The sequence below is a fragment of the Macaca mulatta genome, chromosome 2 (assembly GCF_049350105.2).
Source record: "Macaca mulatta isolate MMU2019108-1 chromosome 2, T2T-MMU8v2.0, whole genome shotgun sequence".
NCBI lineage: Eukaryota > Metazoa > Chordata > Mammalia > Primates > Cercopithecidae > Macaca > Macaca mulatta.
In genome coordinates, this window is record NC_133407.1 from 182373530 (window position 1) to 182386074 (window position 12545).

Sequence of the window (12545 nt, forward strand, 5' to 3'; positions counted from 1 at the left end):
TCCTTCCATTATTTTTGGAAACCGAGAGACTATGCTATTTCTTTTTATTCCCTATAGCTTTCTAGCTAAACTTTATACTTTTTAATACAGATGAGTCTATGGATCATTTCCACCTATTTCCCCTGTTTTCAATGTCTGTGTCACCATTTGCCCACTTACCATTCACAGATTACCATTGACCAGTGAAGAACATGAGGGAATTGTGGCAGGATGGAAGGTCCATTCATGGTCAATGTCTTAAGTCTTTTTTGACTGATTACTATCCTAATTAGTTTTTAAAAATAGTCATTTTCCCTCACCCTATCAATGAAAAATTAAGTTTGAAGGCAAAAATATTTTGTTGGAAATGGCCTTAGGAGGTGCAGGGCTGACTTATTTTCCTAACGTTGATTCTCACAAATCTTGACTGCTCCTAGGCTGCTCTTATTGGGCTATACCAATCCCTGAGGCTCCTGCCAGTTATCTTTTGAGCTCTCTCTCCCCATTCCTGTTCTCAGTGTTGTGCAAGGCGTGTAGCAGTGTATATATAGAGTGGAGGTCAACTGCAGCAGGTAGGGGTTGGTGGAAATGAATGGTCCATGAAAACTGTGTTTAATTTAGATCTACAATTACTATTGTGTTTAACTTAGATCTACAATTACATGGCATGGATTTGTAAAGCTTCTACAATGCTCCCTAGGTAAAACATGTTAAGGCTTAGATAGGTCATAGGGTTTTATGATTGGGCTCTGGGTTGCACAAAAATTTGACAAAAGCTTATCAATCTAGGATGAGTGAGAATTTTTGTGTGTGGTATTGGTGGCGATGGTATACTTTAATGGTTCTGGAAGGAGGTTGTCCCATATACTTTGGGGGAGAACTTTAGATGAGGGGCTTTGTATACCTGAATTTCTGTGTTTTGCATTTTCTTGCATTATTATTTGTTTAATGTTTTAGGTGATGAAGCCAACCCTTGCAAGTTTCAGGCCTGTAATGAATTTTCTGAGTGTCTGGTCAACCCCTGGAGTGGAGAAGCAAAGTGCAGATGCTTCCCTGGATACCTGAGTGTGGAAGAACGGCCCTGTCAGAGTCTCTGTGACCTACAGCCTGACTTCTGCCTGAACGATGGAAAGTGTGACATTATGCCTGGGCACGGGGCCATTTGTAGGTATGTTGTAGTTACAGATTTTGGCTTTAGAGGCTATAGATATTTCCTCTAAAGGGGCCTGCACCTATAATTTTAGGATACTTATTATAGAATGCATTATAGAAGTTATATCTAGGCAGTAGATGGGAGCCATCTCACTGTCATGTGAGGATGAGTCGTCTAACAGGGCTGAATTTCAAATCGGTAATTTATGCTCTTAGGGAACTGTAAAAAAAAATTGTCTAAATATGTCCTACAGGCCAGATACAGTGGCTCACGCCTGTAATCCCAGCACTTTGGGAGGCTGAGGTGGGTGGATCACGTGAGGTCAGGAGATCGAGACCATCCTGGCCAACGTGGTGAAACCCCATCTCTACTAAAAATACAAAAATTAGCTGGGTGTGGTGGCAGGCACCTGGAATCCCAGCTACTTGGGAGGCTGAGGTAGAAGAAGCGCTTGAACCTGGGAGGCAGAGGTAGCAGTGAGCTGAGATTGTGCCACTGCACTGCACTCCAGCCTGGGCAACAAGATTGAAACTCCGTCTCAAAAAAAAAAAAAAAAAAAAAAAAAGGCCTACTGAGAGTGCTTGGAGCAGATGGAGATCTTTGTATTATAGTTTTTAATGGTGATAATAAGGCAACGTGTTCAAATGAGGTTTAGGCATAAGATCACATTCCCCTATATCTGAATGTGCAAATGAGTTTTATTGTTATACTTGAATTATATTTTTAAAGGTTTTGGGCACCTCTTATTCCTACTTAGTATTCATTCAAAGATAAAGAAAAACAAATATTTAAAGTTTACAAAGTGGTGACAAAAATATTTTTCTTTAAGTACATCTGAGATCCATTTTCTAAAGGTAGAACCAATGAGAAGATGAGCAGGTTCAGTTAGTCTGACTGTCATCTGCCCGCTCCCCTTAAACAAAGTCAAACAAATCAACTTTCTAACCGCACACAACCAAAACTGCGTGGTTGAAGAGGAGAGGATGCTGAGAATAAGGAGGAGAAACACAAAATAGAGGACCGTTTGCAAGGTCAAAATGAGCAAACGTTGGCATAGATGCCAGAAACAGGAAATAAGTAGAAATAATCCAGACTCTTCTACATGAAGAAGCATAAAGTTTATAAGGAGAAAAACAGTCTCTTCATGTCCAGAGAAATTAATATTACCTAGAAAAGCAGTGATTTCCTTTCCCCGTGGCCTTAGGGTTTGAAGGATATCTTTAGCGTACTGAAAGGACATGGGGAGTCTGTAGGCCTGGATTTTAGACCCAGTTCTGTAGCAGACTAATTGTATGGCCTAATGCCAGTCACTTTCCTTTCTAGGCTTGTTTTTTGGTTATCCATAAATAAGGATGTTAAGTAAAATACTTTCCTTAAACCTATTTAGCTTTTTATTCAGTTTTTTTTTCAAACAGTCATTGAGGACCTACTAGGTCTGTGCTGGGCTTTATGCACTGCCTTAAATTGTATGATCTTTTAACCTGTCTGTTCAACTCTTTATGAAGCTTCACATGGTCAGCGTTTATTTCTCCACTTTCCCCTAGTCCCTCAGAAGGTTCTGCTGTTAATTGTCAGTGTGAACAGAGTGATTCAGATATCGGACTTGGTGACTGTTGGTTGCAGGTGCCGTGTGGGTGAGAACTGGTGGTACCGAGGCAAGCACTGTGAGGAATTTGTGTCTGAGCCTGTGATCATAGGCATCACTATTGCTTCTGTGGTTGGACTTCTTGTCATCTTTTCTGCTATCATCTACTTCTTCATCAGGACTCTTCAAGCACACCATGACAGGAGCGAAAGAGAGAGGCCCTTCAGGTAAATAAGGAAAAGAGCTCTCTAATGGAATACAATGTTCCATTCACACATTTATTTAGTACTTACCAGGTGCCAAATATTGGACAAGGAGCTGGGTGGGTGGAAGAGAGCTATGAATTTTAATAAACACATGGTTCTTGTCCTCAAAGGGGTGCCAAATTGAAGAAAAACAGAAGTAGCACTAAGAATAAGATGCTAAGGAGCCTAGATGAGGTATAAATAAGTTTTGCCTGGGGAAAGAGTCTTAAAAGTTTTAATGATAGCTGTGGTAATTTGCTGGAGAGAAAGAGTAGGCATTTGCTACTTTTGGGGGGGGATGCTTTCTAGCTGGTTGAATGAGCATGAGCAAAGTCAGGGAGGCACGCATGAACTTCAAGGCTCATTGGAGGAAAGGCATGGTTGCGTGTGGCCAGAATGCCTATTTCATGGCCAGAAAGAATTTAGAGAAGCAAGATGGAGATGAGATAGAAGAGGTGAATTTCCCTTCAGGGAGGACCAGATCTGTTACAACTTGCTCCTCTTTGGCTCATGCTAGTGGTAATAAGCCAGATTTTAAATCTAGGCAAGGGTCTGTCAATAAATGAAATCTCATTCTCTGTTTTGTTAAGTGTTGCTTTATCGATGGGGAAATGAAACCTGGTCCATTTGCTAGACTAAGGATTCGAGGATCATAATCACACACTGTACTTCGCTTCTGTGCGTCTGAAGTCTGTAAGAGCTACAGCTTGAGGTCTAGTTTACCTTCCCTCACCATCAACTTGGCTAAGTCCTGGAGCACCTGGGACATACCTCCATCATTGTTATTATACTTTTTATTGTATCTGACTTTTCATTAGACTGTAACCTCATCTAGGGCAGAGATAACAGATTATTTTTATCACCAGTGTGTAGAACAGTCCTACGCACATCATCAATGCTCGGTAAATATGTGTAGACCTGAGTTGAATTTAATTGAGGCCCTGCTTCCCCTAGACCCTAATATTTATATTTCAGTCAGATTTGCTGCGTGGCTACACAATGATTTTCAATGTGTTTAACTCTGGGAATGATGAAGCTATAGTTTATGAAGCACCATCTACTGGCAGACATGGTTCCCAACATTTATGAATGCCAGGCGCTATGGCAAGTAAGATGAATGCGACATGGAGCAAGTCCACAGGGCACTTGCCATGGATGTGAGGAAATCATAATGATAACACCTGACAAATAGTTTTTGAGATTGATCTGGATATTTTTCACAGTTACGTCCTGCCATGTGTGTAAAGTGCACCTATTTTTCTTCCCCAAGAGAAATCTTGTCCCAGGTAAATAGTCTTCCACATAGTTGAGCATCCAAACAGGAGGCTGAATCAATCTTATCTTTCTTTTAGTGGCTTCAGCAGGCAGCCTGACAGCCTCTCATCCATTGAGAATGCTGTGAAGTACAACCCTGTGTATAAAAGTCACAGGACTGGATGTGAGAAGTATGAGGGACCCTATCCTCAGCATCCCTTCTACAGCTCTGCTAGTGGAGACATGATTGGTGGGCTGAGCAGAGAAGAAATCAGGCAGATGTATGAGAGCAGTGAGCTTTCCAGAGAGGTGGGAAACTTTGCATTTATGTTTCTGTACTGTTGCTGTTGCAGCTACTGCTGGTGTGTGTGTGGGGGGTGGGTGGGTAGCGGGTGGGGGTGTGTGTGAGTGTATGTGTGCATGCATATGGACTTTCAGAAAGTGTAAAAAATATTTAGTGATTGGTTTTTATCTCATATCTCCCAGTCAGTATGATATGCACTGAGTATTAAATTCTGAGCAGTACCTTATTTCCCACCCAATGGCCTTTTTTTTTTTTGCACTATTAACTGGTACTCTGTCCTTCCTCCCTTTCTTCCTTAGAAATATGTTTGATTTAGAGCAGGACGTGTAATATCCAGAGGAGTGTATGTAGATCCTTCCATTTCTCTGGAAGTGTAATTCTTTCTTATAGCACACTCCTGAATAGCCCAGAATGTAACAATTCCTTATGAAAAGTAGAACTCCTTTTAAAAGGCTGTTGAGGTTTTTCTGATGCAATGTGTGGCCTATTATTTCTTTTTTGTTTAAGGAAATTCAAGAGAGAATGAGAGTTTTGGAACTGTATGCCAATGATCCTGAGTTTGCAGCTTTTGTGAAAGAGCAACAAGTGTAAGCTTTTGGAACAGCCCCCTACTCCAACCTGCAGACTGAACAGTTTGCCCTAGAACAGTTTGCCCACACCTGAGTGAGCACAGAATTTCCTGTCCATGTGACAGGAGTCTCGGTGATAACCAACATTTGTTGAGTTCTTCGAAGTTTATGCATGTCCACACAGATTATCTCATTTATTCCTTATAAGGGCTTTGTAAAATTGGGTGTTTCTTATTTGAGGAAATGAAATCTTGGAGACATGAAGGGACTTACTTGTCCCTTACATGTCCCTTCAAGATGACAGTGATAGCCAGTGGCAGATAAACTGTAAAACTAAGTCTGTTTTGGACTAGAGATGCCTGGACTACACATAGTCTTTTCATATTTTCTCTCTTGTTATCATAGATCTCACCAGTGATCTGACTGATGTGATGCCATAAAATATTTTTCATCGATAGTTCCTTTGAAGAACATTTTAAGTCCTCACATATTGCAACGTATGCCCTCAATTCCATTTCTGTAGACACTTTTCAGTATGCTTTGAATTACAAATCTCGTTAAACTGTATCTCTTGCCTCTATCAAGTTAATCTTAATTTTCCTATTTGCTTTTCTCAGGATGCATTTTGGGCAAATGTCTGTAATTTTTTTCTTTGTTCCCAGAATCCATAACTAGACATAGGTTACAAAATAAACTATCTTGAAGAGACGCCATCGTGGGCATTAGCTGAGTGTATTGGGTAGGATTACAGTTTGGTATTGATATTTGGTCCTCCTCTTGCCTTCGTGGAAGTGTGTGTTCACGGAGGGCCAGACAGCTATCTTCTGGCTTGGCTTTTAGAAGAGAAAAATCAGAGAAATCCATGCATGCTTATAAAAGAAATTAATGAAGGGTCAGAATAACACCCATGGCCCTGAGTGAAACCCCTGCCCCTTTACTCAAAATTCTTTTTCTCTGATAGGTGGCTCCTTTGCTCGTGGTTCCTCTCTCAGAGAAGGGACAAACTGATACCTAAGGAAACTGAGAAAGATGCTTAGAAATCTATTCCATGTGCATGGTAGAGATAACTCTAAAAATCTCTGAACATCTGACTTGGCTCCTAGGAGGTGCTGCCAGTCTTGCTGAACGCAGCCAGAGCAGTATCACCAGGCATCTGCCTTTTAAACCAGAGAATCCATTCATCTCTGCCTCTTCAGCCAGCAGATGACCCACAGCTCCATTTCAGTAGTATCCAATAGAAAGAACAGGAATGTTTTTGTCTTTCCTAAGGCCCTTTAGAAGCCTCTGGAAGCTACCTGCCTGAATGTGTTCTTTGAATTAAAAATGAGTCTTTTCTAGTCTAAGATATCCAAAGGAAGGATTCAGGAGAGCCTTATAGGAATAGGCAGATTGACTACATGTTTCTGTTTCTTCTGGTGCACTGTCTAACATTAAAATACACACACAGAGTCTATGAAACAAAGAAGATTTGAACTAGAAGACCCTGTGACACAAAAGAAAGTCCACACAGGCTCTGTAACCTGAGGAGGTTCATAGAAGGAATAAGACATCAGAAAGATGTCAGGCACATAATCCATATAGCATTTTCAGTTTTCACTTAGTTTCAGAGTTTTCATATATCAGGTAGCCCAAAAAATATCAATGGATTTGATTCAGGATTAGTTAGAGCATCACATGGTCTTTGTAGAGTGGATTAAAAATTTTTTTAGCACAGAACAGAACAACTTTCCTTCAAAGAAAGAAAAAAATAGAAAGTATTCATGATTTTAGGAGTATAGCTTAGTGATCTATGACAGTAATTGCATTTTATTACATTCTTGCTTTTTTTTTTTTTTTTCCTAAACTGAATTGCTGTTTGTGTTTTCATGGCAGGGAAGAGCTTTAACCTAAACTCCTGTTTTGAAACTGATTAGAAGCCTGGAGAAGATGGAGATTACTTGTCGCTTATGTCATATAATTAACCTGGATTTTGAACACTGTTGGAAGAAGAGTTTTCTATTAAAACCTTAAATGTAGGGCACATTGTTTTTTTTTTTTTTTCAGCTTAAGTTTTCAGAATGTAGTAAGAGATATTACCATTTTTATTTCGATAAAGACTGAAAGCTGTGTTTAAAGAAATTGAAAACTACATGAACTCTGGAAAGTATTCTACAAGAAAAAGCTGGACTTGGGAGTTAGGGCTGCCGTTGCTGTCTGCTTCTGAATCATTGAGGGTGTCTCCTAAGAACTGTGCCTCGGGTTTCTCAATAGGAAAATAAGGTGAGACTCTTACATGGAGAAGTCTGGCTTAGTAAGGGAATATTTTGGAGCATATTTGTTATTGTTGGGTAGAAGGGGAAACCTTTGAAGTAGTCTTAGTGGGTAGTTTATAGTCAGGCATTCATCTAAATAAAATATTTTCTTTCTTTTTTTTGATCAAACTGCTAAAGAAAAAGCAAACTTTTTTGCTGCAGGATAGAATTAGGGTTGTATTTTTATGCTTCTATCAGTGTTTTGCATTTCCTGAGCATATTAATCAAGACCACATTATTGTTATGTTAACTATGTTAATGTCTTTTTTTTTTTTTTTTTTAGTTTTCAGGAATAATGCAATAATAAACTTCTAAATAAAGTTTAGAAGATTCCCATTAATCTAAAGACAAATTTAATCACATGGGCAGGGAGGAAGTGAGTGTCAGGTCAAGATCCCAGTGCTGAGATTATATTTTGTTTCTTGATTGCTGGACTGAGGTTCCCTGGTTGCTTCTGAGATCTAAAGATGTCTTGGGCAAATCCTGTCTCTCCTTCAGTTCCTGGTATATTAATTTGGAAAACAGTACTTAACTACCTCACATAATATAGATTAGCTCATTTTCATTGCTTCTCCTCTGTGTAATACCTCCAGTCTAAATTAACTCCTGCTTATATCAACAGGGCAAAGCTTTTATTACTATTAAAATATTAAAAAAACTGAACAGATAGGAAGTCCATACCTTATATACATTTTGACAGAAAATGGAAGTTTTCCTCTTTCCCCCTAGTGTTTTTTTGAGGAGGCCAAATAATCATCATCATGTTATTAAATTGCATATGCATTAGGTTATTATTAATGCAGATACTTTATACTAGATGTTTTCATGTTTGCCAAAACCAATTCTGAACATTTTGATTTATTTCTGACCAGATATAAATAACCAGTATAAACTAACCATAAGATAAAATACTTGGTTCACTTTTTTTTCCTCAACTTGATGACTGCCAATTCTGCTCATAATGAGGATACTGGAAACTAAATATCCGGCCTCGGTGTATGCCACAGTAAAACTAGTGAAAACCTCGAAGATGGCCAGGTATTTTGCAAAGTATGTGTGGATAACAAGATGTGTGTGTGTGTGTGTGTGTGTGTGTGTGTATGCGTATGCATGCCCGCGCCAAGGTGGCACCCTTGTCCTAGTATTTCCTTTCATTCTCTACTCACATAATGGATCCTCTAACAGTTCAGTATAGGTACACTTTCCACTATGTTATTGAAATGTTCTAGTCTTAATATTGGATAATTAGACACTTTCCACTGGGCCCATTTGAAAAGTAATTGATAATTATCTTTAAGATATTTTAAGTGTTAATGATATTTGTCACTACTAAATGCTTAGTTTTATTTATGAAACTTTCAAAATTTTCTGCTTAAGATTGCAAACTGTTTTCCTATACTATGTGTTAGATGAAAATATATTTTATCACAAATTAACCTCAGAATGCAACTCTTTGAATGTGTGCTTGCTGGAAGAATTCCAGGTGGACACAAATCCCTCTAGGGCAGGTCACCATGTGGAACACTTAGGAGAAGCACAAACTGAGCCAAAGGAGGGTTGTTGTTTTCCACAAACTAAGCAGTGAAGTGGGAATTTGGGAATTCTGACACACGTCACCATTTCTGATTTCCTTTTGCATGACCTTTTCATGCAAGAGCAAAACACTTAGCTCTTCATGAATGTCTGCTCCACACCAATGAAATGGAAGAGTAAAGGAACCCCTCAACTATCAGGGAAAGAACAGGAGGCCTCAGTTGAGGAATACAACTTTTGTCCTACCTTTGCTATAGCTGAACCACTGTTGAAAGGTTGAAGAACACAGTTTCCCCAGCGAAGATCCACTCATGTACAAAGCAAAGCACTAAAGGAGCTATTAGTTTGATGGAAAAAACTACCCCTAAAGGGCTTCTTTCTAAAAGACCTTCCTCAAAGGTGATTTAATGCCATGCCATCATTTAAAAGTCTTAGGCTGAACTCTCGTTTACACTGCACAATTGAGGAATGAAATTTTCTGAGTACTAGAACGTTCTTGTTAACCTAGCAATATAATATTCAATAAGACTATCACCCTATTTGAAAACAATAAAATGCAGTTAGCAGTAAAAGTGCATGGTAAATTACCATTTTAAAAATGTTATTATAAAAGGTTGTAAGATACTGTGGTGGTTTACAGATGTAGCCTTTATAACTGAATTACATACACTATCCTTTTGTATGGGTTGTGGATAAAGGGGAATTTATTTGATAAATAGGGCTTCATTTTCACCATTGCAAAGGTTTAAGGGTATTTGTTCACATTTATGTGGCCTGAAGTCCCATTTACCTTATTATTATTGTTATTTGAGATGGAGTCTTGCTCTGTCACCCAGGCTGGAGTGTAATGGGGCGATCTCAGCTCACTGCAACCTCTGCCTCCTGGGTTCAAGCGATTCTCATGCTTCAACTTCCTGAGTAGCTGGACTTACAGATGCCCACCACCATGCCTGGCTAATTTTTATATTTTTAGTAGAGATGGGGTTTCACTATCACCATATTGGCCAGCCTGGTCTCAAACTCCTGACCTCAGGTGATCCACCTGCCTTGGCCTCCCAAAGTTCTGGGATTACAGGAGTGAGCCACTGCGCCCGGCCCCGTTTACTTTATATAATAAAACAAGTACAGGCTTTACCTTATTTTATTCCCACCTTCTGTGTTTTTCTTCTGCATTATCTAGTCACCATGGGTTGGCTCTTCCTCCCCACTTTCTCTTTTTTATTCTTTTCTTTTTTTTCCACACTAAATTGTAATGTGGTCGAACAACTCTGACTTAATATTACCTCTAACAAAAAGTTGGAAACTGCACAAATATTCTTTGTAGGCTCTAAAAGTAGGTTGGCTGAAGTATGATACCTGAACTAATTATTCATTTGTATGCTTGTTTTATAAATTTGACTTCCATTTCATGACTTTTTTGGTAGCTTTATGTTATTTCTGTTTTCAACAATGGCTACTTTGGCATCTTTCTATCCCTGAATTAAATTTTCATTTTGCAAGGGAAAGAGAAGACAACATATTTATTTCATAATGAAAAAGCTAATGAAGTAGAATAACTATTAAATTGAGATGTTTTAGCAAAAAAACAAAAACAAAAACAAACCCCAAACGGGTTGTTTTATTGTTTTCTAAAACGTTTCTAACAATTCCCAGTAGGAATGGGTGGGGCCAGCCTTCCTCATTTACAATCCAGCTGTAGTGAGTCAAGATTCTAGCTTATTCTACTCCCAATTGTGTAATAAATGCAGAAAAATGATGTGACGGTCACAATCCTCAAATCCATTGCATTGTATTTCACAAAGGATATCCTGGTGGAAGGTGGGAAGATGGGACAGTACCATGATGTAAAGAATTGCCTGGAAATTTCCTTGAGTCATGCATTTTGTAAAACCTTACGCTACTCCTGTGAGCTAATAAGAGACAGGTTGAACCCCTCCCCTTGGGATAGTAAGACTGAGGGCTAAAAACATTGCCCTCAGCCCACACAGTTATAGCTACAGCCTAAGTTAAATGATTCCTCATCCTGGTGTTTTTTCTCATATTTAATTACTTCTTTAAATATTAAGATTATATATAGAAAAAATAATTGTGGTATCAGAGAATACAGGTATAATTTTTCACATATCAGGACTATGTGATGATATATAAACAATAGTGTACATACCATAATATATGTTTAATATGGAGTATGGATAATGAAGGACTTTTCTTTTTCACCTTGTTTATAATGACATTTTATCCAGAGTTTGAAACAAATAAATTCATGTTAACTGTACTATTTTATTGAAATGTTCTATTCTTCTTATTGGAAAATTAGAAATAAATATTTTAAAGTCTTTACGAATAAATAAGGATCTTTTCCTATGTATACAACTGTACTATTTTCATTAGTAATAAACATCACTTTCAAGAACCTGTCTACATTTGTTTTTGTCAATTAGAAGGAAAATTGTAGATCTTAGCAACAGCTGAATTGTAATGACCATTTAAAGACACATACTATGTGAGCATTGTGTGAAAATGAAAATCTTTCTTTGATTTATCTCTGCAAAGTGAAGATTAGGAGAACTGGAGATGAATTTGGAGCCTAAGTGTTGCCTCAAATGATGTTGTATTTAATGATGATGAGTCGTTATTTGGCCGTTCTTAAACTTTACTCTTTTAAACTGTTAGAAACTATCTTCCCCCGCCCCCCCTCCCCGCCGCCGTCAGTCACTGCTTAAGGTAGGAATGGAAAGAAAACTGATGAAGCTGATTAAAGAAAGATTAGGTGACATAGCTAGCACCAGCTGTCTGTAAGGAGAGGAGAAATGGGTGACCTCTCTAAAGAGAAGAGAGGAGACATAAATATGGTAGCAATGATCTAAAGCAATCTTGCCTGGGAGGGGCAGGAGGAAAACCAGCTACCAGTTATCTAAGCAGGTGATTCCCCAGTGCATTGGCATCAGAAACCTCAGTTTTCAGTTTTTTTTCCTTCCTACCTTTGCATGATGTCTTGCTGGCAACAGGACATGAAGAAATCGTAAATCAGTCTTAGAAAATAGGAGGGTGGTCTTACAATGAGAACACTTGGACACAGGATGGGGAACATCACACACCGGGGCCTGTCGTGGGGTGGGAGGAGGGGGGAGGGATAGCATTAGGAGATACACCTAATGTAAGTGATGAGTTAATGGGTGCAGCACACCAACATGACACATGTATACATATGTAACAAACCTGCACATTGTGTACATGTACCCTAGAACTTAAAGTATAATAATAAAGAAAAAAAAAAAGAAAATAGGAGGATGGTCTTGATTTGACTCCAAAGCCATATTATAAAAACAAAAAGTAGGGAAATATGCCTAATAAATATCTGTTGATTGATTAATAAGTGACCTGGTTTTAGGAGAAACAGTGAGTAATAACTCTGCTTTTAAGAAGTCTGGTCTGGACAAGCCCTAGTCACTTTTAGCTCATGCCCTCACAATGCTGGTCCACTTTCTAGTTCCTCTGAATTAATGTCCCATGTGAGCTAGTCCTTATGGGGCTGTGCTTCATGAGCTAACCTTGAAATTATCTTCTCACCAAAACTTACATATCTTGTCCCCCCTGCACCCCCTGTTTGTAAGAACAAATGAATCGATGCT

The 12545-nt window shown here is 38.7% G+C and overlaps 1 protein-coding gene across 1 annotated transcript in view; it reads left to right on the forward strand.

Moving 5' to 3' along the window:
• The window catches only part of IMPG2 (interphotoreceptor matrix proteoglycan 2), a 95783-nt gene extending 90573 nt beyond the window's left edge, over positions 1-5210 (forward strand). Inside the window, exons 15-18 of the mRNA XM_077994124.1 lie at positions 937-1147; positions 2756-2944; positions 4315-4525; positions 5028-5210. Coding sequence (XP_077850250.1) covers positions 937-1147; positions 2756-2944; positions 4315-4525; positions 5028-5111 — 695 coding nt within the window. The 3' untranslated portion in view covers positions 5112-5210. The remainder of the gene's footprint in view (positions 1-936; positions 1148-2755; positions 2945-4314; positions 4526-5027) is intronic.
• The last annotated feature ends 7335 nt before the right edge of the window (positions 5211-12545 follow it).